This window comes from Lonchura striata, chromosome 5, assembly GCF_046129695.1.
Source record: "Lonchura striata isolate bLonStr1 chromosome 5, bLonStr1.mat, whole genome shotgun sequence".
In the NCBI taxonomy this organism is placed as follows: domain Eukaryota; kingdom Metazoa; phylum Chordata; class Aves; order Passeriformes; family Estrildidae; genus Lonchura; species Lonchura striata.
In genome coordinates, this window is record NC_134607.1 from 26042127 (window position 1) to 26066405 (window position 24279).

The following is a 24279-nucleotide window of genomic DNA, read 5'->3' on the forward strand; positions in this document are numbered from 1 at the left end:
CACGGCCCAGGAACTGCCCCGGCACGGCCGGGCCGGGCTGCCCCCGGCATCCCCTCGCTGCGATTGGCCCCACCGGGCCCACCCGGCAGCAACCTCACTTCTGGTTGGCTCAAACTTCCGTGCCGCTTCAGAGAGCCAATAAGGCGCGGGGTTGTTTTCCAGTCCCAAGATGGCGGCGCTCAGGGGTGCTTCTGTGGCCGGGAATGGCGGGGTGTGAAGGCTGAAGGGGCGCGGAGGGGGATGAGGTGACGCCGCTATGGCGAGCGACGGGGGCAGGAAGCAGTTCTGGAAGCGGAGCGGCGCGAAGGTGCCGGGCAGGTGAGAGCAGCCGCGGGAGGTCGGTGTGGCCCCTGTACGGCGCCGGGCCGGGGGCGTCTGTGCCCGTGCGGCCCCGCCGAGAGCCGGCGCCGCGTCCCGCCCCCGCCCCGCGGGGCCGCGCGGGGCCCTCGGTCCCGCCGCAGGGGCCGGGGCCGGCGGGCCCCGCTCCCTCCCGGGTCCCTCGGTGGCTCGGCGCTCCAGCCGTGAGGCGGAGATCGCCGGCGGTCAGCTGGAGTTGGTTATAATGGTTATAACTTGTATCAGAAAGGTGTTGTCAAATAATTATCGAAATGTGCGTTCCCGGCCTGACATCGCGGGCAAAGGAGTGAACGTGATCCTGGGAATGTGTTCTCTGGGAAATCGTGAGTGGGAGAATGTTTGTAGCTCTCGGCAGGATCGAGTTAGGATGTTTTGAAACTTGATGCAAGTTAGGATATTTTTGAAGTACTTCGTAGGAAATGTGTTTTCTAGGCATGGAGACATGTTTTAGTTTCTGCTACGTATTTCAAAACAGTGTCAGCAGAGCAATTGTGTCAATGGAAAGGGCTACAGGCACATTCTCCCATTCAAGATTTTCCAGGGAATAGATCCCCAAAGTGCCGTGAACTCTTTTGACTGTTACATCAGGGTGGAAACACATGTTCAGATTATTATTTAACAATAACATTCTCTGGTCTTACCCTCGAATTGTTCTCACAGTACAGGTTTCTATATTCTTGTTGTAAGAATGGTGTGCACTTGTGGCTCTCAGGGAGCAGTAACTCTGTATTCTATTTACCCTTTACTTGAATTCAGCAACATAGCCTTGCTCATCATTTACCTTCTTACTTTTTCAGTTACCCATAAGCACTAACTGGGAGTGATTTTGTTTCTTTAGTTACAAACTAACTTTTTCAGTCTAACTGTTGTCCTTCTAATATGTTTTCTTTGTAACTTTGCTGCATCGCTTGAGGTTGAAACACTTCTGGCCTTCCTCCCTTGCGCAGGATCTACAAATAGTTGCAGTTAATTTGCAGGCAACTTCAGGCTTGAGGAAAGACAAGGACACTGTGGAGAATGTGCTTTTGATTTTTATTTGGGTTTTTTTTTTTCATGGCATGGAAAGGACTGTTGTTGCTTTCTGTTTGAGTGGATTTGCATTGCAGTTATTCACAGAGTGGTGTAAGGAAAAGGCACCTTCTGTGTGCATGGAAATGGGCAGTGACACCTGACCCATGTGAGCACAGAGCAGGGAGAGAATGGCATATGGCTCTGGGAAGGCTGGTGAGGAATTGATTTCCATGGAATTACATAAAAATCATTAAGAGTTTTGATAAAACAACATTTTCAGTCACCACAAGGATAATTTCACTGGTGTTAATGCTGCAGCTGTTGTGAAAGTCTGAGCTTCTCTTAAGATCTGTTTTGACTGAACTGAGTCTCTTTGGCTTGGTTGTATCTCAGGTTTACTAAGGTTGGACTTACTTATCCTTATGGTCTGGAGATTGTTTTTGGTATATCAGGAGGGCATGTTCATTCTATGTGATTTTTATTACAGGTTTGGCTAGTTGTTAATGTTGCATATGATTTATTTCTCTTACAATTAGAGAGTTGTGTTGTAATAATTTCTAATATAAAGCCACATGTAAGTCTTGATGCGTCTTCTGTGGCATTTTTTTACTTACAAGATAGTTTTATACCAAATAACTAGGAGGTAATGAACTTTTAGTTTGTAGAGAATTTTGGTTTTCACACAATAACATACTATATTGTAATTTTAGAGGCTAGGGAATAAGTCTTTGGAAACTTGTTTCAAAGCATTCTTTTAACAGTCCTATTTTATTCTCTAACCTGTCACCTTTTGTATTTTTCTGTAGCTTTGCCCTTCTTGTACTTTAGTAATGGTTAAGAACTGTCTGGTTGGATTTTGGGTGGCAAGGGTTTGTAGAAGATTAAATCTCTGTAGATATTTCTTTGAGAATTTTTAATTTTTTGCAAGAGATGAAGAAATGATAAATCTGAGAAGAGAATTTTTGTAGATCCTTACTGCAGAGTCTAACTTATTTCTTATTTTAATTCCTAGTTAGAAAAATAAAATAGCCTAAAATAGCCTTAGCTTAGGTCCCACAGAGTTCCTGTTTAGCAAATCTATTATTTTTATTAAAATACTTCTTAGTATGCATATCAATTGCAGCTTCATTATTTTTAGTTTTTGAAACAGACAACTGTTGGAACATTTCAGTTCTGTTTATTATTAGTCAGTAATAAACAGAACTGAAATGTTTTAATGCACAGAAACTCTCCAAATATACAATTTAATACACAGAAACTCTCTGATTATTTACTATTTTTGTGATAACTCTGTTTGTTTTCCTTTAGTATTCAACATGTGTATGGAGCTCAGCATCCACCTTTTGACCCATTATTGCACGGAACGTGAGTTAACTTAATATTTAAATATTCCAAGTATTTTGTGTCTCCTCTGTTTTCTCTTTTTTTCCTCCCTGTTGGCTATAAAGTTCATTCTTAATCTTCGTTTTTCAATTTTTGTCATAATCTTAACTTCTCTGTTTTGACTTCTCCTTTGTGACTTCCTGATGGTTACCATATTTGCAGGAACAAATCAGCACTTTCAGATCTTAACTAACATAGATTTGCAACTGTTATTATTTACTTTTAATGCCTTATATATGGGAAATTGTAGTAAAGTAAAAAAATAGTGTTACAAAGAAAAGGATTTGGTGGGAAGGACGTCATGCTTCTACTAAATTTTTTCAAGGGCTGGTTTCAGATTGTATCATCCAAAACTTAACTAGAATGTTTACTTCTTGTACTGAGTTGGAGGCAATTGAAATTGAAAAGGCACCCTTCATCCTAAGGGTGGAAATAAAAGAAATGAGATTAATTAGTTCAAAGTACGGAGGTATAGAGACCCAGTGACAAAAACTGGAAGTTTATTGCTTGAAGTGACAGAACTAGAGAAAGACCTGGCTGTTTTAGACTATGATGACAAGGCAGGTGAAAGTGTAAGTGTAGCAGTTGTTAGGGAAGATACTCCCTGTAAGTCATAACAGAAACATTATAACTGATACTACATGAAAACTGAGGAAGAACTTTCTCTGATTTGCAGTTCTGCCTGCCTTGTCTTCACAGAAAAAAAATAGCCCAGGTGGAGAGACAGGGAGGTCAGAAATGAACTCAAGAACCATCTTGATGCAATTCTGTGCAAGGTGTCCCTGCTTAAGCAGGGAGTTTGGGCCAGCTGACCCTTGGTGACCTCTTCCCATCTTCCCTATTCTGTGAAAGCACAATTAAATTAATGGCAGTAACTTCTTCATTTTTTTGGGAACAGACTAAAAAACCCTCTCAACTTTATACCTTATTCAGTTCACTTCTGAAGGGAGATGTCATTGCTCTGCTTTACTGTAAGTGAGAACAAGTTCCAGGCTAGGGAGGGATACTTGGTTCGTATCTTGTACTGCGTGTTGACAGAGGGGCAAAAGGTTGGGAGCTGAGCAGGGTCCACTTAGACTAGTAATTAGAAGATATATCTTTGCTCTGAGAAGAGCAAAGTTCTGAAGGAAATCCATGCTGGCATCCCTGATGGGGAGGAATGATAGATTTACTGAGTTTTAAGGTGAGACTTGGTTTGTTTATGACAGTGATTGCATTGCATGATTGCTTATGACAACTTAGGAGTAGACCATGGCTTGATTGCAGCTCCTGTGCTGTTACACAGCAATTGCATTGAAAGGGCTGAAATCTACAGAAATTGATGAAGCCAGAGCAGTGCAGTATGCCCTATTTTATAAGCTATTCTAGTAGCAATCCTTTCATCCTTTCATGTGATTTTGGGGTTGGGCTTTTTTTTTTTTTTTTTTTTTTTTTTGGGTTTTGTTTTCTTAAACAAGGGAAGGAAATATTTGCTTAACTTCTATTCAAAGCAACTAATTGTCAGTTTTTACAGCCCTTGTTCTCAGATTTCTTCAGCTGTATGTTACTGTGGGTGGACGTAGTGGAGAGAGATAAATATTTGCTGCCTGTGTAGTGTCAACTATGAACTTTTGGGGTTTAGTCCTACCCAGAGTGTTTTGATTCTTTACTCGTTTTCTAAATAGTGTTTATTTGTTTTTGAACAGCTTGATAAAACCAGGTTCAAAACCACCTACAACTCCAGTGAAATTGAAGAAAGTCAGCACCTTCCAAGAATTTGAAAGTAACACAAGTGATGCTTGGGATCTTGGAGATGATGATGATGAACTCCTAGCAATAGCTGCTGAAAACTTAAATACAGAAGTGGTCATGGAAACAGCTCACAAAGTAATTCAGAATCACAGCAAGCTACAAGAACAGCATAAATTTCAGGAAGAACATCTACAGGAAGAAAAACAAGAGGAATTTGCACAGCTGACTTCCATGGCATGTGGTGATAATAGGCTTGTTAAATCAGTCAGTGAAGGTCATACATCAAGTTCATTAGGTATGTTGAAAAGTGAAAAAGATGTTGGAAGTTAAAGGATGAGAGCTACTATATTTGCCCCTGTAAGACAGTAAACCCTTCCCAACCCTTCATTAATATTGCAGGAAAATACTGTTTATCACTAGTGATTTATTTGAGAGGAAGACTCAAATAAATGCTTTACCAAATTGTAATGAATGTGTGTGAGGGAAGAATAACTAAACTTTTTTTATTTTCACTATTTGTTTTTGTTTTCTCTAGTTTTTGTTTTTCACTATTGTGAAAAATTATAAATAAATTGTAATTAAAATATAATTAAAATATGTTGAAAAGCTGGAGAAAATCATGCAGGTGGACTGGGAGATTCACCCTTATGTGTCTTTTTTATGGTTTTATATGAGCTTTCAATTGCAATAATTTCAAGATTTTTGTGGTTGTTTTTTTTTTATTTGCTTTCTGTATTTTTTTTAGAATGTAAGGGAGAATGAAAACAGCTTTTAGTAACACAAATCTTAGAAATCCATGAGCCTTGCCATTAATATGATCTCTAATTGATGTATTTTAATTGTGGAATACTGCTTTGAAGAGACATGCTCCTTCTGCTAAATCCAAGTAATTTAAGGTCCAACATTCTAGTATCCTTGAGTTTTCATTTTTCAAAAACAGAATTCTATTCTAAATTTACAAATTACAAGCAACTGATTAGTAGCCTTCTCACTAGCTGAGGCTAACTGCTATACTTCTTTTTCCCTTCAGATAATGCTAGTGAAAATTCTTCCATGCAGAGATCACAGTCACTTCCACAAACTTCCATACCTCCCTTGACAAGTGGAATGGCAGACTACAACACCTCAGTTAATCCTGCATTAACTGAGAGAGAGGCGTCTCGACTAGACAAATTTAAGCAGCTACTTGCTGGCCCAAATACAGATCTTGGTGAGTGTTTCTTCTAGAATCTATGAATTGCATCTAAATTATTCTTAAACGATAGAATTTTCCTGTTTGATGTACTGTCCTGCCATATGGTTTGGTTAGGATCTAATCCTTTCAACATTGAAAATTGATCTTACAAAAGAAAGAATAAAATTGTAAGTTTGTAGTACTCCTGCTTTTACTAAGTGATTTGCATACATCTTACTAATATATGTAGGGTGTTTGATGGGTTCTTGTTCTTTCTCAGATTATTTCTTCTGACCAGACTAATCTCTGTAGAAAAAACCACAAAGTATAATTTACTGTGTTTATTGTATTTGCCTGATAATGGAACAGGTTGGTATATAAGTGTGATTTTCATACTTGGAAATAAATAGGAGTGAAAAACAACGAGGCATATAATTATTGCTGCTTGTCTGCTCCATGAGCCTTCTTCATTTTCACAGGCTGATACAGTAGTTCCGTGTCTCATCTGTGAATGCTGACAACAAGTCAATGGGAAAACAAATGTATTGTCAGATAACTTGACTGTTCCCTTTGTTTACTGGATTTTAGCTGCTGAATAGTCAATACAAGTGCCAAGAGGGTATCACAGAATCAAATGGCTTTGTATCCCAAGTGAAAATCTGAAGCAGGATTAGTATACTCCATTTGGAGAACTTGGTGATTAGGAGCTGAGTGTAAAATAATGAATAAAGAAAATGTCTTTGAGGTAGACCATTCTGGAAGATATCTCCAGGAAACTTACAGGAAGAAATAGAAATTGCATGTTTGCAGTTCTTGAGGTGATGCTCTCCTGCCTGGTCATTGTCATGAGGCTCTTCAATATAATACAGTCCAAGGTGTAGCTTTTATTTTTTTTCCCATGCTGTGTCTTATTGTCAGATTGATGCTGGGAAAATACAATTATGGAAACTATAGTAACTGCATGAGATTGAGCATTCAGTGAGTTATAGGACATTCTTTTGAAATTCAACTGTGAATAAAGGGAGGTGTTAAAACATAAACTTGAAAACGGTAATCAAATATTGCTTTTTAGCCCTTTGATTTAACAGATGTTATGACCTTTGTGATTGTGACTAACATGAAAACTCGTAGCTTAAGAATGTGATAGTTGAAGTCTTTGTTACATAAGGTTGCAAAATCAGAGGAAAGAGAATTCAGTTCAAACCTATTCATTTTACTTTTGCTGTCTAATTAATTTAGAATACTTTACCAGTAAATCAGATTTATGGATTAAAGTGAAATAATTTTGGAAGAAAATTTCCACTCTTATTAGGAGTGCACTCACCCTATCTGTGGTGAACTTAATCAATGCTATTTAAACAAATTCTGTGGTTTTTTACCTATTGAACTTTTATTGAACTAGGCAATAGGCTCCAAGCTAAAATTTGTGGTGAGTAATATAGGGATAGGTGGCTGTTCTGTTACAGACGGCTTACTCTGTCTTTGTGTGTGTGGGGTGATGTGATTTGTGTGAGTCTCTTTTGTATTGGAGCCACAAATAGTTGGGCTTTGTTTGTCACAATGAATTAAATTAGTAAGACATGGAGACATTTTTGTAAATATTTATCTTCATTTCTGGGCTTGGTTTTGCTTGGAAGTAGAAGTACAGAAGTAAAGTATTTCTATTGCTTATTTTCTTGGTATAGCTTTGCATATTGTTGAAATAGATTATGTAACAAGTCCTTTCAAAGCAAAATAAAAGTAAGTTAATTTGTGGAACTGTAGCCATGTCATGCACATATTCTTATATAATAATGAGAGATATCAACATCGACTATGAATACAAAGTAATGCAAATGACCTTGAAATCCTTTCAGTCACACTTGAATAATCATTATCCTATAAAGACAGTGTAAAATGCAATTTTAGTTGTGCATGACAACTAGAGGTGTGAAAGAGTGTCTTCCTTCACAATAAAAATCTCAAAAAGATGAATCGTGTATAAATTTGGAAGTGAAGATTTATTTAGTCGTTGGAAACCACTAACAGGTTTTGGAGTTGGGTTTGGTCTACAGGCTGGCTACTTTGAACTTGTGGAAATAGGCAGTAACTTCAAGAAAGGTGGGCTTAGTAACTGGACAAAATGAGGGCTTTAGAAGGAGCCTCTTGTAAGAAGCAGTGTGGTTGGATGGGGACTTGAGGACTGCCCCTGTTAATTAGATTGTAGTGAGGTGCATGGGTGCAGGAAGCAGAGTGGGACTGTGGGTAGGATAGGAGAGTTCAGGAGACAGCTGAGGAGTAGACTGTAGGGTCTATTTGACTGCATAGCTTCCCACTCCTGGTAGTGCATGCCAGGTTATTCAGCAGGAATAATTCACAGTAGTTTTGTGTAATCAACCTGTGTTTATGCTTGACTTGCAGTCAGTTTGCTGTAGACTTACTGAATTTCAGGTCTTGTCTTTCCTTGCAATGGACCTTGTATTACTAAGTGAAGATGGGCTTGCAGAATTTTTACAAACATTTGCTTGCTTTAAGAGGAGGGAACAGAACTTTAAAAAAGCAGTGTAAGGGGAGTCTTTCTGAGAAGAATTTTTTTTTCCTTCACAGACCACTTCGTACATATTAGAGGAACAGTACTGCTATGTTGTCAGATTTTCAGTTAAAGTTTAATTTTTTTTGTTAAATTTGTGTTTTTTAGTAATCTTGTAAAATGTTTTAAGGAGCTTTTTACTGTGCAAACACGAAGTAAGCAATGTTGATAAAGTCTGACAAGGCAACAAACAAGTTATTGCATACTTGCAACTTCAACACAGCAGATGTATGATGGGTTACTAATATAAATTTAAAAATTAGCTGATTAAAGCATTTCCTTAATTCCTTTATCTTCAAATCAACTATTTTTCTGGTTTTCTTTACACATATATATGGCTAATGAGTATGTAATTGGATATAAGAAACATGTTTATTTGAGTAAAATAACAGCCAATGGTAAACTTGGTGTGCCGTGTTCTCTTGATTTAATAAAGCTTCAAAACATTGTAATGCTACTGTTATGCAACATAACACATGTATTATTTCAGAGTCAAACTGACTAATTTCTTAAGTTGCAAAACTGTTTTGCATGTTAGGGTCACTTTTCCTACTTAGTCATAACAAATCCCAAGCTGAATAAAATATGTTGAAGTTTTAGCATACTACCTTGATAAAAATAATAGAAGGTCCTGTAAAAGCACCCATGCAAATTGTGAAGTATTCCCATCCTAGATTTACTGCAGCTGCTGTACACATTCAACAGCACTTTCCATTGAACTTTTAAAAAAACTCATCTATTTGTCTTCCTTCTTCTGGCCAAATTTCAAAAAATAAACCTTTTCAGAGAGTACTACATGTTGCTGAGTTGGGTGCTGTCTCTTAGCTAGTCTTTTGCTATGGAAATAGTAGATAATGTTGTGAAGTCTTGCAGAACTTTTAAAGACTAGCTGAACTTTTGATGTATCTGATGGTGGCAAAAACTAATTACATAATTTTACAGGAGTTAAAATGCTGTAATCTCATATTATTTCCTAACAATAGCTGGTTGCCTCTGTGTGCTATAATAAAAGAATTCACGAGTGGTTCTCTAAGGATTAAATTCATAAAGAAAACATGTTAGATGTTTCTTTTTCCTATCACAGTGGTCTTCTAGATTGTTGTAGCAACTTGAAATAGGATTTTCCTATTCATGGTTGCATCCATTGTAGATTTATATTAAACCTGATCTAACATAGTAATTACCTTTTCTTTCACTTATGGCTCATAAATCTAGTATTCTGTAATAGCAGTCTGTTATGTCCTATAAAATTGCTTGCCAAACTGGTGCTATTGAAAAGTTTCAATAACTTTACAAAATGCATTAATTGAAATAAACTTGATTAATTTTGTTCCCAGCTTCATTAATTTATCTGTACTAAGCTACACAGTGATTTATGTCTGTGCTCCTAGTACATCCATGTCATTTAGAATTTTAATGCCCCGTGCAGCTGTGAATTACTTGTAGTTGATCATGTGAGTGCCTATTCTTCTTTCAGTTTGTTGATGTAAAGTTTACATGTGTCCTACTGCTGCTTTGTGTGATGTGCCATCTCTGGTTCTTGTCCTGTTCTAGTTAGCTTTTTATCTACAAAACTTACTTTCTTATTTAGCTAATAAAAAAAGATTATTAACCAGGCAGTATTGTACCAATAGACTTTGTAACATCTTTTTTATTAATTCAGTCTTCTGAAAGAAATAAATGCTAAATATCCATTATTTATTCCTTTTTCAATTACTTGTTGCAGGATTAGTATTTTGTCTTCCTGTTTCCTGTGGATTGGTCTCATAACTTGTATTTTCATTTGATAGTAAGCATTTAGTCTGATTACTGCTCTAGTGGAATATTTCAATGTAAAGGTATTAATGTATGATTTTTCATTGTAACTAGATAATAATAGATTCTTGAAAAAATTTTGAGAAGATTCTGCATAGTTTGTTTCTTCAGGATGCATTTCTCTTCCTTTGTTAAGATGCTAGATTGACATAGTAGTTCCAGATGTGTGCTGATTCTAGTGGTTGCTCCAGTTTGGGTGCAGGACCTTACCCTTGCCCTTGTGGAACTTCATGGGGGTTGCATCAGCCCACCTCTTAAGCCTGTCCAAGTCTCCCTGGATGGGACATGCTCCTTCCAGCAAATCTACTGTGTCACAGCTTGTTGTCATCTGCCTTCTTACTGAGTGTGCACTTGGTCTCTCTGTCACTGTCATCAAGGAAGATATGAAATGGTATTGGCCCCAGTGCAGACCTTTGTGGGATACCACTTGTTACTGGCTTCCACTTGGAGCTGAGCTATTGACTGTAGCTCTTTGGCTAAGGAACTGGCTGAATGTCCATATCTAATAGCCCTCAACAAGTCCCTCAAACAAATCTGTCCAGTTTTAGGGGCAAGGATGTTGTGGGGGACTGTTTCAAAGGCTTTACAGAAGAACTGTAGTTTAGTTGTATGTTAATATTGTTATCTTTTAACAAGCATTTGTTAATTTTAACTTGAGTGACGACTCTTTACTCTTATGTGTTCCAAATGCCACCTATCATTGAATTAAGTTTTTGAGGGGGGAAAAAAAGAGTAAGACTGAACAGTTGCAGCTACTATTAACAAACAAGATAATATTTCCCTTTTTTCAGTTCTGGAAAAGGAGCCTGTAAGATAAGTTTTCCTCTTTTTTTTTTTTTTTTTTTTTTTGGTCAAGAGTTTTGGTATTCAAGTATGACTCAAATGAATAAATGGGTAAGAGGTGTTGTGAACTACACAGATGAGCCTAGTTCTGTGGTTCTGGACTTCTTGCCTATCAATAGAAGATCTATGTGATTTTTGTTAGTATCAGACTAGCTTAGAGATGAAGCTGTTTCTTTTTGTGTGGATGTCCACAAAGAACATTTCAGGTTAAAATCAGGGTAAAAAGGAAGTGTGCTCTTGACATAGTCCTTAAAACTCCCATGTTATGATTATGGCTCCATTAACAGTCAAGTTCTGCACTATGTCTTTTTCCAAGTGGATTTGGATGTAGAGCATTACAGTGGGACCCTGAAGTTCAGCTGATGTGAAAGTGTTACTGTTAAAAAAAAATCACTAAATTATCATTCAAATTTCTGTGTACATGCAAAATTGCCTTGGTAGTTAGAACTAACTGACCATCAAAAAAGAAAAAGAGTTAGCATTCTACTTCAGATTGCAAGATTGATTAATTAAAAAGGGTTTTTTTGTGTCTGTTAAAGTTTTAGCAGAATTTTTAGGAGATCATTGCACTGATTTTTGATCAGGTATTCAAAAACAGTGAGTTGGAACCATGTGGTGAACAATGCAGCGAAGAGGGATATTTTAGTCTGGATGAACTGGGAAAAAGAGAAGTACTACATGATGAAGTGTTCTTCTAGTTTTTGTTTTGTTTGTTTTTGGTGTGCCATCTCCCTTCCTTATCTGAGAGTATCATGAAAGCTGAACTTACACTTTGTGAAATCTGTATTATCCAGTAAAATAGATGGGCGAGAGGTTCAGTGTTCTCTCTTGGAGTCATAGACTGAGGGAGCAACTTTGCCTCTTCCCATGATGTCTTGCAGACTTTGTAGCACGGGAGGGGCTTACCAGGAATGTCCTCAGTGAAAACTCTGAACATGCTCTGTGTCCTGAACCTTTTGAACATCAAGATTAGCAATGTACATATTGTAAATCAGTTTGTAAATCAGTTTATGAAGGCTCAAAGAAGTATAATTAATCCTTTAGGTTTTCTTGCCAGCATCTCTTTCACTGTTAATAAAGTTGGAACATAAGTCATTATTTCTTCATTAGCAGCATGCCCAGAACTGGAAGAAGTACATAAAACTTGTTTGGGAAGGTAAACACAGGGGAGCAAGTTTTACTGTGTATGTCTATGCTATGCTGCCTCCCTATTGCAGATTATTGGTTAGGTGTGCTCTCATGTGTCTTTTAGCCACAATGGCCAGCTGCTCTGGATGTAATATATGTTTGCAGTTAACTGCAAAAAACTTACCTGGATTAGAGGTTAAGGGCTAACCTTAGACAGGAATTTGATATAATAGAACCTAAAGTAAAGCTAAAGTAAAATAATACTTCCAATGCAATCACAGAAGTAAAGATTCATAATTAAATCAGTAAGAGCTGTTTTTTTAAACATTCAGAATAAGGTTTAATAGGCTTTCCCTTAGTTGTACATGAAAAGTTAGAAACTTGTAAAAATGTAAAACATGTAAAAATAAAAACAGTTGATGAGGCACAGAAATTGTGTGTTTTGGGAGAACTATGAAAAACATCATCTGCTGCTGGCATGGTTGTTCTCCATTACTTATCATCATATCCCTCACAGGCTTCACATGTTGCAGGTCTTAGCAATTTCAATAATCTTCTTTTTGCCTTAGTTTTCCTAATCACTTGCTTTCTTGTGCCTTGTAACACCAACCTCATCTGCTTCTGCTTCTGACTTTTTATGTGAAGTAGCAGACAAGATGTACTTTCCTACTCTTTTCTAGCAAAGGCTCTGAAAAGGATCTTACCCTGTATTTACAAAGGTGGATTGGACTTTATTTCCTGTTTCTGTAGCATTCAGAATAACTCTTTGTTCCATTGAGAAGATTAAGGGCAGTGTTTGATTAAAAAAAAAAAATTAATGAAGTGCCTAACAGAGCTATTATTCATTTTGAAAACCAGTTGCTGTGGTTGCCATAGTAATAACAAGCACTGTATTAAAGTTATTTTCTATATGTACTGCCTGTATTATAACGTGCTGTTGGGGGAGCTGCAGTTCTGTGTATCTATGCTTTTGAAAGAATTTTCCAGGTTTGTATAGCTAAAATATCCAAGGAATTTATGTTGTAGGAACATAAAACATGTAAATCTAGTTTATCATATCTATCATGGAGTTGCTCATGCAGGCCATGACTTCATGTAGCCATTTATAGTAATCTCAATGAAGTAACAGCTGTATCAAAAATGAATAATACATACAGAGAAAATTTGCACTCCTTTAATATTTCTTATTTTTTATATATTTGCAATAGGTAGAATGAATAGCTTGTAGTTCCAAGAAAAGTACTTGTAGACTTGGTTGTTTGCCCTCATGTGTTTTAGGTGTAGTGGATAATAACTCCAGTAATTGCTTGTACAGTTGAAAGCTGGCAAACTAATGGCATGTTTTCTTTGTAGAATTCCCCATGAAGTATTTATAGAATATGAGAAGTCTTTAAATCTAAATGCAGTAAAAAGATAGTCCTAAGATTTCTGTTAAAACAATTGCTTTAAGCTTTTTCTTCCTCTGAGAGAGGAAATGTATCTGTAAATGTATTGTAGTAAGCCAGATAAAACAAATTTTTTCCAAAATTAATTTAATCATATTAATTTGAAGCATTTTCATACCACACACATCTTCATAATAAGATATCCTAAAGCAGCATTGCTGTGAAAAGTAACTGCTGTCTCCTAGGCAGAAGTGGTAGTTGGCTAGTGTGAGCAAATTGAGATATTTTCATCTAAAAATCTGTGGGGATTTATAAATTCATTCATACCCATTTGTCACAGAATTATGTCAAATAATGAGGCAGCTGAAAAACAGTAGCAATTGGGGTTTAAACTCTTTCTTCAGAAAGTATTCTTTTAGTCTGGGACAGAGTTCACAGACAGGGTTTTATAGATAATGTTTTTAGATCTGCCTAATTTCAGCTGTTTCTTTACTCACAAGTGATTGTGTCTGTAATTAGAATGTTTACCAGTGCTCATTTTCAAAATAATTGTTCTGGAAGTTTAGAAAAATATTAATTGTATTGAAGCAAGAATATTTTGGTAGTACTATCTTGATTGAAAATGTGTGTTTGATTTGTAGGTATTATTAAAACTCGCTTGTATAAAGTCTGTGCTTGGGAATATGCTAGGTGACTCAAAACTAGGATGTTTAATTCCTTGGGAAGTCTAAAAGGGGAAGGAGTTGCTCTAATGAAAATTCACTGAAGCTATTCTTTGACTAGGGAGAATGTAACGTTTCAGCCAATGACAAATAGTTTAGTAATTAATTAAATTACTAAGTTCATAAAATAGTTTGGGTTGGAAGGGACATTTAATTTACTTAATTCAGCACCTCTGTGATTAGCAGGGACATATTCGATTAGATCAGGTTTGTCCAAGACCCTCAGCCAGAGGTGGGACATTCACACCTTCTCTGGGTAACCTGTTCCAGTGTTTCACCATCTTCACTGTAAAAAATTTCTTCCTTCTATCTAGTTTGAAGCCACTGTTTTTCAGATTAAAACCCCTTGTCATATCAAAACAGACTCTGACAAAAAAATCTGTCCCCGTTTCCTTATAAGCTCTCTTTAAGTATTAAAGGCCACAGCAATGTCTGCCCAGAGCCTTTTCTTTTCCAGGCTGAACAACTCCAACTCTTTCAGCCTGTACTTTTAGGAGAGGTGGTCCAGCTGATGCCTGATGCCACAAGCCAAACAATATTAAGATGATAAAGAGTGGTTTCCTTTAATGAAAGTTCTTCATGGTGCAAATATGGCAAGATACACACAATACAGTGTGACAATTTTATTAGTTTAACAAATTAGGATACTTAACAGAAAACATCCACTTAGGGAAGAGTTAAGTAATCCCCCCCTTTTGGTTCTGCCCCCCCACTGAAGGTGCCTCTAGCTTCTAACTCCGCATTTATTATGTCTACAGTATATAGTGAAAAAATAGTGGTTCACTTTAGAGGCAAGACTAAATAAGATTACAGGAAGATTAGCTTATTATTCTAAAATTTAGGTAATAGGATAGGAAAAGTACTATAGTTAGTTAAGGAGATATATAACTATATAATAGTAGTTTACAAATGTATGGAAAATGTATAAAACCCAAAAACCTGTTTGGCATTACAGCCCCTTGATCATCTTTATGGACTTCTGGACTCACTCCAAAAGGTTCATGTCTTTGTCTTACTGAGGACTCTAGAGCTGGATGCAGTACTCCATGCCCACCTGGAGACCTCACCAAAGTGTAGTAGAGGGGGGAGCATTGCCTCCCTTGACCTGCTGCCCATGCTCCTTTTGGTATAGCCCAGGAAATGTTTGGCTTTTTCACCTGTCCAGCCTGTCATCTACTAGTGCCTGCCAGTCCTTCTCCGACGTTTATTGCCCTAATCCCTCCATCCTGTATTGATACTGGTCAGTTGCCCCAACCCAGGTGCAGGACCTTTCACTTGTTCTTGTTAAACCTGATGGCATTCCCACGATCCTACTTCTCCAACTTGTCCAAAAACCTCTGAATGTCATCCCAGCTCTCAGGTGTGTCACCCAAACCACTCAGCTCAGTGTTATCTGCAAATTTGCTGAGGGTACACTTGATCCCACAGTATCTGTCACCAACACAGAATAATACTGGGCTCAGTATGAACTCCTGAGGGGCACTGCTCATCACTGATCTCCTTTGTGACATGAAACCACTGACCATTACTCCCTGGATGTCGTCATTCAAGCAGTTCTTCATTCACGAAAAAGTCTACCCATCAAATCCACTTCTGTCTCCAATATAAAGAAGGGTTTTGTGGGGGACCATGTCAAAGGCTTTACAGAAGTTGAAATAGATGACACCTGTAAAGCCTTTGCTTGTCCACTGGTTAGTCACTCCACTGTAGAAGGCCAAAATGCTGCTCAGGCAGGACTTGTTCTGGTCAGCTATGCTGGCTATCTCAAATCACATCATTGTCCTGCATATGCCTTCACAGAATTTCTAGGAAGGTCTTCTGTTCCATGATCTTCCCAGGCACAAAAGTGAGGCTGACCAGTCAGTAGTCTCCAGGGGCTTCTTTTTTTTCTTTTTTTTTTTTTTTAATTTAAGTCTCTAGTGTATCATGGTAACCTGAGAACTGGAATGTGAGTATTTAAATTACGTGTTGTTATTTGAATTTTAGGAACTCTCCTGTTAAGTTATTTGTAAGAATAAAGCCCATCTTAAAGACTGTAATAGAGACATTTGCTGTAAAATTTAGTTGTGTTTGTCTAATAAAATGCACATGTAGTTAATGTATTTTAACAGCAGTATTAGAATTTAGCTTCACTGACAGTCTTTTATGTATGTCTAAAATGATACTCTTGTGTATATGCTTCAATTTTTTTTTTTCCCATCACCAGAAGCATTTTTATTTTATGTTGTAGTAGAGTTAGACTAAGTCTTCCAGGAGCAACTTGGATCCTGCTGTTGTAATTGCTGTTGGAAAAGGCAGGTTCCTTTGTTTTCTTTTCTCTTGTTTTGGTGATGAACCATCACAGGAAAGCATAATGTGAATTGATACTTAAGCAGTAGTGTCATGCAAGGGTCAGACTGTGTGCTTTTGGGGTTTGCTACTACACCTGATAAGAATTCTTGCATAGCCCCTTTGAGTTTTACTGTGTGCTCTTTGTCACTGGCAAAATAGTAGTTGAACTCACTGCAGTGAAAAGTTAGGGCCAGAAATCTACATTTTTTTTTGGATTAGTCTGAGATCCTGGAATTTCGGAAGACTATGATGTAGGACAGCAGTCAGTGTGAAGAAATATAACTATCACAAAGCCAGGGCTAATGGTTTGTAATGGAATTGACTTAACTCTCACTTGTGCAATCATCTGTCTAACAGTTCTCTGTCCTGAAAGCAATTATTGTACCACTTATGAAAGCAAAACCAGAAACAAAAGCCTTGAAAAAGTTCAGAAGGATGGCATGACAGCAGAGCAGAGGAGGTTATTAAATACAATAGAAGGTTATTAGATACAATCCAAAAGGTAAAGTTTTGTGTCAAATAAGGAGAGCAGAGCAGAATATGAATCCTGTCAGGCCGAATGAATGGAAGCATTTTTAAAAGAGTCTGAGAAACAATTTAGAAACATACAAAAACTAGCTTTAAATGTTTTTTCTTAGATATACTGAGGGAATGCACATCACCAAAGATTTTGTAGGCCAGCAGACAATCTGGATGTAAAAAGAGCTCCCAGAGAGGATAAGGCAGTAGCAAAGCAGCATAATTATTTGTGTTCAGCATGGAAGAATGTAGGGATGTATTCACTCCCAAATCTTACATGATTGATAAATAGAGAATCTGTTTGAAGTAAGTGCTATATTGTAAAAAAACCCATAGTTTGTGTCTGGGTTTCACTTCATTGTCCAGTGCTGAGATTTCCTTCCAGAAAGAGTGGTCCTTTTGAACCCACTCCCACAGTGTGTGTTACTGTTTGGAATTACATGATAGCCCAAGCTATAAAAGGAAATGTATATTAATTGCAGAATAGCATCAGGAAAAGAGGGAGGGAAAATAATCTCTGTTCCAATGTGCTCTTGTATTTCCTATCTCTGGCCTTAAATGAGTTACTTAAAGTTGAGTGAAATTTTTGTACTGCGTGATTTAGGATGATCTGTCACTCAATTAATCATATACTTCATATTTCTGACTGTGACAGTAGATCTGCATATTTTCCTTTTTTATAATTTTTCTTCCTTTACATGTGTTGTTTTCAGAAGTTGGTGCCTATGTTTGAGCATGGATTCCTATTGAGTCAAGGGTGGAGCAAAAATATGGAAAGGTGAAAGATTAGAGTGGGTTTGGTGGGTATAAGGTTGAGAATGGCCCATTGTGTTACTAGAAAATAATAAAAGTAATTGCTGAGTTACAATTTATTTTCTATTTTCTTCATATACCAATTATGTAGTTTGTAAATGCTATGGCTATGTGTAAAGGTAGCCAAAACTTGAAAGTTGTGCAAAATGATTGTGTAAGGAAGTAATAAACTAATGCACAAGACTGGTTTCCGTTCAGCCTGGACATAAATAGATTAGACCCAGTAAATCATATTTGTTCATAAATACTGCACAAGGAGGAGAGGGGCAGGAAGATGTGCAGTTGGAGATTTTGCTTTTGACAACTTGGGGCTTTCATTGGTATTAAAACATCTGGAGCTAATTGTCATGCCTTGGGGTGGAAGGGAAATACATATGTAATTTGTAGATTGTTAAAGCAGATATTATCTCTTTTTTATTGTTTTTGTTCATAAACTATACAAAATACAGTTTTTCTACTCTTGTTCATATTACGTGTTTACTTTGCCTTTATGTCTTCTGACGAGTTCCTGCCTTTCTGGCTTTTAGAAGATAAAACCAGTGATACTGCTACTTACACTGTAGTGTTTTAGTGTGATTTACTTGGAATCAGATCATGGGTGGAATTGCAGAAGTAGTAGGGGCTGCAAGCCAATACTAAAGCTGCTTGGACCCTGAGCAAACTCCCTGGGGTGTGGAGAACTACTGTAGGTGATGTGAGAAATTGCTGTATGTAACAAACCACAGTGTGAGAAGCTGACACAAGTTGTAGATATGCCTATGATATGCCTGGATTTCACAAGTAGTCAAGGGGGAATTGTGTGAGAGGTGCCCAAACAGTGCCATTGTATGGAGAGAAGCACTGAGAGATCACTTTGGGAAGTGCAGTGTTACAAGACCCATGGTGCCTGATAATAATTTCAGAAATGCCATATTTGGGTATAGTAGTAACAAAACTGGTACCATAAAGGGAAGAAATAATTGGAGTGGTTTGTTAAATGGGGCAGAGAAAAGGAAGTAGAAGCATGCTGGAAAAAGAAGATCAAAAAATGTGACCAGCTGCTGTCTGGGGCTTTTGTTTGGCAGTTTGTGTGTGATGTTCACAGCTGGAATATGACAATAAATTAAACTTGTTTCAGTTGCTTATTGCATCTTTTCTTCATTGAATCCTTCTGTTTGCAGTTACAGCATACTGATAATAAAGTATACTTGTTGTGCCAACCTGTGACTTTTCAAATTTATCTCTTAATCTGTGTTTATACTCTGTACCTGCTTTCATTGTTTCTTTGAGATTTTGGTTCACACTGAACTCTACTAGTATTGTGTTTTTCTATTATTACTGATCCTTTGGTCATTTTTTATTCTTTCAATGCCTCTTAACTCCTTGAATGAAGGATAAGAGGGAAATATACTGCGAACTGTGAAATTTCTTGAGTTTGTGTATAAGCATGCTTTCATGCTTCCTCTATCTATGCATATTTAGTGTGCAGAAGTACTGTGAACTTCTTAATGCTTTTTGAAAGCATATGCTGCTGCTCCTTATTTCGTGTAGACTTTAATAATATTGCAACTGCTTTACCTGCTTTGATACACTGTATTCCTTTCATATATATCTTGAAATACTTGGAAGAATAATACAAACTGTGACAATATAAGGCAGGTATACCAAAAACTAATGCTGATAAATACTCCAGAGAGTTACCTTATCGCACTCAATACCACAGATGTCCCTATGGATAGCAATTATCCAGTATTTTATTGATTGATTAGGATTTCCCTATATTTCTGTATTCACTGGATTTTCTAAGACCATTGTTGTGAACGCCTTTGTGTTAATTTGAATGTATCTGTGTATGTAAATTGGTAGTAATTTCCTTGCTTCTCATAAAGCCATTGTGTTTTAATAGATGAATTGCGAAAATTGAGTTGGTCTGGCATTCCCAAACGGGTTCGTCCAATTGCATGGAAGCTTCTTTCAGTAAGTTGTATTTTTTTTTAATTCTTCCTCTGCATTTAGTACATTTAGTACTAATAGCTTTTTCAAGCGTTGCAAATGATTTTGCATGAATTGTAATCCATCAGTGATGGTTGGAAACGTGTCTTGTGCTGAATTGTAATGGAAGTTATGTTCTTTTACTCAATTTCAAGATTAATCTATCAAATTGAAAGAAGGAGAATGAGAAGTAGTAGTAAATCATGCTGGCTGTGTATCTTTATTTTTCAGCCTGGCTTTCTATGAAAGAAGGGCTTGTGATAACAGTGGCTTCTTTCAACCAGTTTTGATGGAATAGTGGAGAGTTCAAAGACAAGTACATTCTTAACAGTTGTCTTGAAAATAGACACACAGTAAGGGAAGCAAAGACTATCAGCATCCTACGAAAGGCTTCATTCTGGCTTCATATTAAAGTAACTGCAAGAAAGGATTAACACTGTAGTGAGGAGAAGAAGTGATAGGATCTACATGGTTTTTTGGCTGATTCTTCTATAGTGCTTTAAGATGACCAACTCTGAACCACTGTGTCAATGGAGTTGTGGCATTGGCTCTCTTGATGTCAGACTTGTGAGGCAGTTCAGAGACAACCTCATTAAAAAGCTAATCACCTTTGTATAGTGCGGGTTTTTGGCTGGCTGGGCACTGAGCTTTTCCCTATGGACAGAGGATTTAGCAATGGCTGTAGCTTGGGAGTAGGTTGGCTGAAGTACCATAGAAGTCTTTCAGTTGGGCATGTGGCAGAAGCTTGTGGAAATATGTGATTCATTGGGTTTGGTGGGGTTTGGTGTATGGGTTTGGTGTTACAGAACAGGATTTTTTTCATCTTGGTGTTTGCTATGTTTAAAAAGGTTCTTCTGCAAAAATACAGTTTATTCTTCATAGAGGTATTTTTCATGTCTATCTTTTCAGCTATAATGCTTGTGATGACAACTAATTAAACATTTTAGCTGTTGTTTGTCTGCCTGTGGTTGGGAGAAAGTTCATAAGGATGTTTGTATTAAAAAGAAGCAGAACTCTCGTGATGTCTACTCTCCAGAGGCTGTGAAAGACACTTTCTCAGCAAATCTGTGTGCATTTAAGAACTGTTTAAAATTCTGAATTATATACACACACCAGTTTAGCACTATCGAATTTTTCTGAGAGTAGGCTTAAATAGCTTTGCTTTTTATAGAATAATTCTGTAGGGAATGCAAAGTATTTACTTCAGATTGACACTGATTTCCAGTGACTGAAAGAGTCTTTCTTGTTGATGAGTTCTACTAAATTTGCAGCTTAGTTCCTTCTAATGCTAAATGCAGATGCAGTTTAATGGTGGGTATATGAATATCCTGCTGTAATTGAAATTAAACATGGAGCTTACAATTTATTTTAGTTCTGTTTCCAAAGTTATGTGATTTTGGTTGTAAAAAAGGCAATTTTTTTCTCTTCAAGTTTAGATGTCTGTTTTAAAATACTAAAAGTAAGAAAAATTATGGCTAATTCAAAGTTGACTTTGAAATATAGTAAACTAAAGCATAAGCATTTTTAAAGTTTTGAATCAGAAGACTGACACAGGAGTTTAGAGAGTTGGAATTATGCAAATTATAAAAATATAAAATGAGCTGACTTCTCTTGCTTTCTTGGAAGAGCATAGGCTTTCCAGGAGCTTTAACTTAAATCCAGAAGTTTATTTTAATTTAGCATTCCTGGTCTAGAAAAGTGCCTAAGTGTAGAGTTCTCTTGTTCTGTTACTTTAACAACTCCAGGATATATTTCAGTTCAGTTTGCAACTTCATCTTGCCATACCTCTGCAAAAACCTGCTTTCAGATTACGTTTTTTGTACTTTAGCAATTAAGTGGTTTTTTTTTTTTTTTTTGAGTAAGAGATTTACAGAACTCTGGCTTTTTTTGTTTATTTGTTTTCTACCTCTGAATGGCAATGTTTTGAAAATTCTTAGCTTTTCGTAGGCAAGTCCTTCTGTGATTTCTTATCTATATGTGGTCCTCATTTAGTACATTTTGGAAACCCAAAGACAAGTCTTCTAGTAATCATTACTTTTCTATACTGTAAGGCAGCATTTTCTTTCATGTTCTTTGCCAAGTGGGAAAGAAAAGTGCTTTCAGTTTTTGTGGTCATAAGCTCCACCATGTTTTTTTTCTGGTGGCAACCTAACAGAGACCTACTATTAATGTCCCGGGTTAGGGGGAGTAATAATGGTAATTCCTGGGACTGTTTAAAGCCAGGTTGGATAGAGTTCTGAGCAACCTGGTCTAGTGAAAGAGGGGGGGTTGAAATAGATGATCTTTAGGGTCCTTTCCAACACAAACCATTTTATGATTCTATACAGTCATCAGGAGCTCCTGGGGAAATAAGTGTTCCTAAAAATTGAGTGATATTTTCATTAAAGATGCGTTGCAATACCAAAAAAACAAACAGAAAACTGAAGAAACCAAAGTATAGTTATGGTTTTAGTAGTATATGTTTGCTTCAAAATTATTCAGAAGTCTTATTTAAAAATCCCAAACTTAATTTTTTTCAGGGAACAGAGTATACTTGGTGGTATCTGAGGCAGATGATGATCATCTTGTTTGTAAAACTGCCATAGAAATTGGAATTATAAAAACCTGATTTAAGAAATTGATCAGTTGAAATATTCATTACATAGTCAGCATATTAATAATGTTAACAAATGTTTGATGAAGACAATTTTTCAATATATTACTTTGTTGATGTAATGCATGTCTACTGGTAACAATATATACGAAAAAAAGACATGATTTATTTTGAAAATGTAGCAAAAATGTTAAGTACACTGTACCTAAACAGCAAGAAGAGCTATACAGGCTCTCTTCAGTTTTGAATAACAAAACTAAAGATATATATGCAAAAGCCTTTGGAGGAAATTAACGAATAAACAGATTAAACTCTCCACCAATTTATTCACTGCTGATATGTTGCAAGCCTTCCCAACCTTTAAAAATAAAACCTAATTTGTAAAGAGAACAGCAAACATGACATGTCAAATTGAGAGATTAGTTCGGTCTTTGAAACTGAATAATGGGAAAAAGACTTGCTGAGAAAGTATCGGTGTGCTTCAAACAATCACATTTGATTTCAAAAATGAATTATTTTCTAAAGCAACAAACTAAGATATCCTACAGGGAAGAAACCACTACTGTTGAGAATAAATGGGAATGCTACTGTTGAGAATAAATGAATTTTATTCAATACATTTATTGAATAAATTCCATATTTAACACAAAACACTGGGACAGGATATTAAATGCCAGACAAAGTCTTCAGGCAGAAGTGAAGCTGGTGGGATTTAAAGTACTTGGAATTAAACACAAGTCTGCATATCTTAAAGGAATTCATTTTGCCAAAGAAAGTATCTCTTAAGGTATCTGGAATGTAATATGTCTTGTACTTATTCTGTTGTCATTATAAACTAAGTAATTAAAGTGTACAGGAATAACATTTTTAATTATTTTAATGTAGAATCATAGAGTTGTATAGGTTGGAAAGGACCTTTAAGGTTGTGTAGTCCAACCATAAACTCAGCACTGCCAAGTCTACCACTAAACCATGTCCCTAAGGGCCACATCTGCATGTCTTTTAACTACCTCCAGTGGTGACTCAGCCACTTCCTTGGGCAGCCTGTCCCAGGGCTTGGTAATCCTTTCCGTGAAGAAGTTTTTCCTAATATTGAATCTAAGCCTCCCTTGATAATGTACATAATTGCTACATAAAGGCAATTGAGTTAATACACAGTGTTTAAAAATTTAACAAAATGGCTGCAATACTGGCCACATAGAAATTATGTAACTCACGTTATTAAATTTACCTGAACTTATTTATTTAAGCTTTTCTCCTCAAAAATCAGCACCATCTTAGTATTTTTGATGCATTTTGTAGAAAAAAAAAGGCAAAAAATTGCAGCTGTTTTTCTAAGGTGTTTGTATCTGAACTTTTATATGAGTTGGAGGGATTAGAAAAATAGTTTAGTAAAGGATTATTGAGATTAGTGTGGGAGTACCTGGCACTGCATCAGTTTGTTAGATATCCTGTCACATGTAATCAAATGCCAGAGATGCTTTTTGTAAGGCCAAGAGTAATATCTTTATAATTTCACTGTGTTTTCAGGGCTATCTTCCTGCAAACGTGGACCGAAGAGAAAGCACTTTACAAAGAAAACGCAAAGAGTATTTTGCATTTGTGGAACAATACTATGATTCCAGAAATGATGAAAACCACCAAGATACCTACAGACAGGTAGAACACCTGACTGAATTGAGTTTTATCTACAGAACACTTGCTTAAGGACCTAAAGATTATTTTTGAACTTTGCGCCTGTTTTTTTTTTCTTTCTTTAATCTTATCACATAGTCAACCCTCTAATAATTTTCCTAAATTTTAGAAGTAAAAATATGAAGTAGTTTGGATCTGTAATTCAAAATAGTGGATTACTTTTAATGTTAGCATCAGTATTGCCATGGTTTTCTGCTTAAAGATAGTTGCATTTTCAAATCTTTAATCTCCTGCTCAAA

General features: G+C 36.6%; 1 protein-coding gene across 3 annotated transcripts in view; it reads left to right on the forward strand.

Moving 5' to 3' along the window:
• The first annotated feature begins 154 nt into the window (after positions 1 to 154).
• TBC1D22A (TBC1 domain family member 22A) overlaps positions 155 to 24279 on the forward strand; it is a 149916-nt gene continuing 125791 nt past the window's right edge. For all 3 annotated transcript variants that reach the window (XM_021524818.3, XM_021524817.2, XM_021524816.3), the window contains exons 1-6: positions 155 to 318; positions 2677 to 2733; positions 4437 to 4777; positions 5513 to 5692; positions 19667 to 19737; positions 23876 to 24004. In XM_021524818.3, coding sequence (XP_021380493.1) covers positions 257 to 318; positions 2677 to 2733; positions 4437 to 4777; positions 5513 to 5692; positions 19667 to 19737; positions 23876 to 24004 — 840 coding nt within the window. In that variant the 5' untranslated portion in view covers positions 155 to 256. The remainder of the gene's footprint in view (positions 319 to 2676; positions 2734 to 4436; positions 4778 to 5512; positions 5693 to 19666; positions 19738 to 23875; positions 24005 to 24279) is intronic.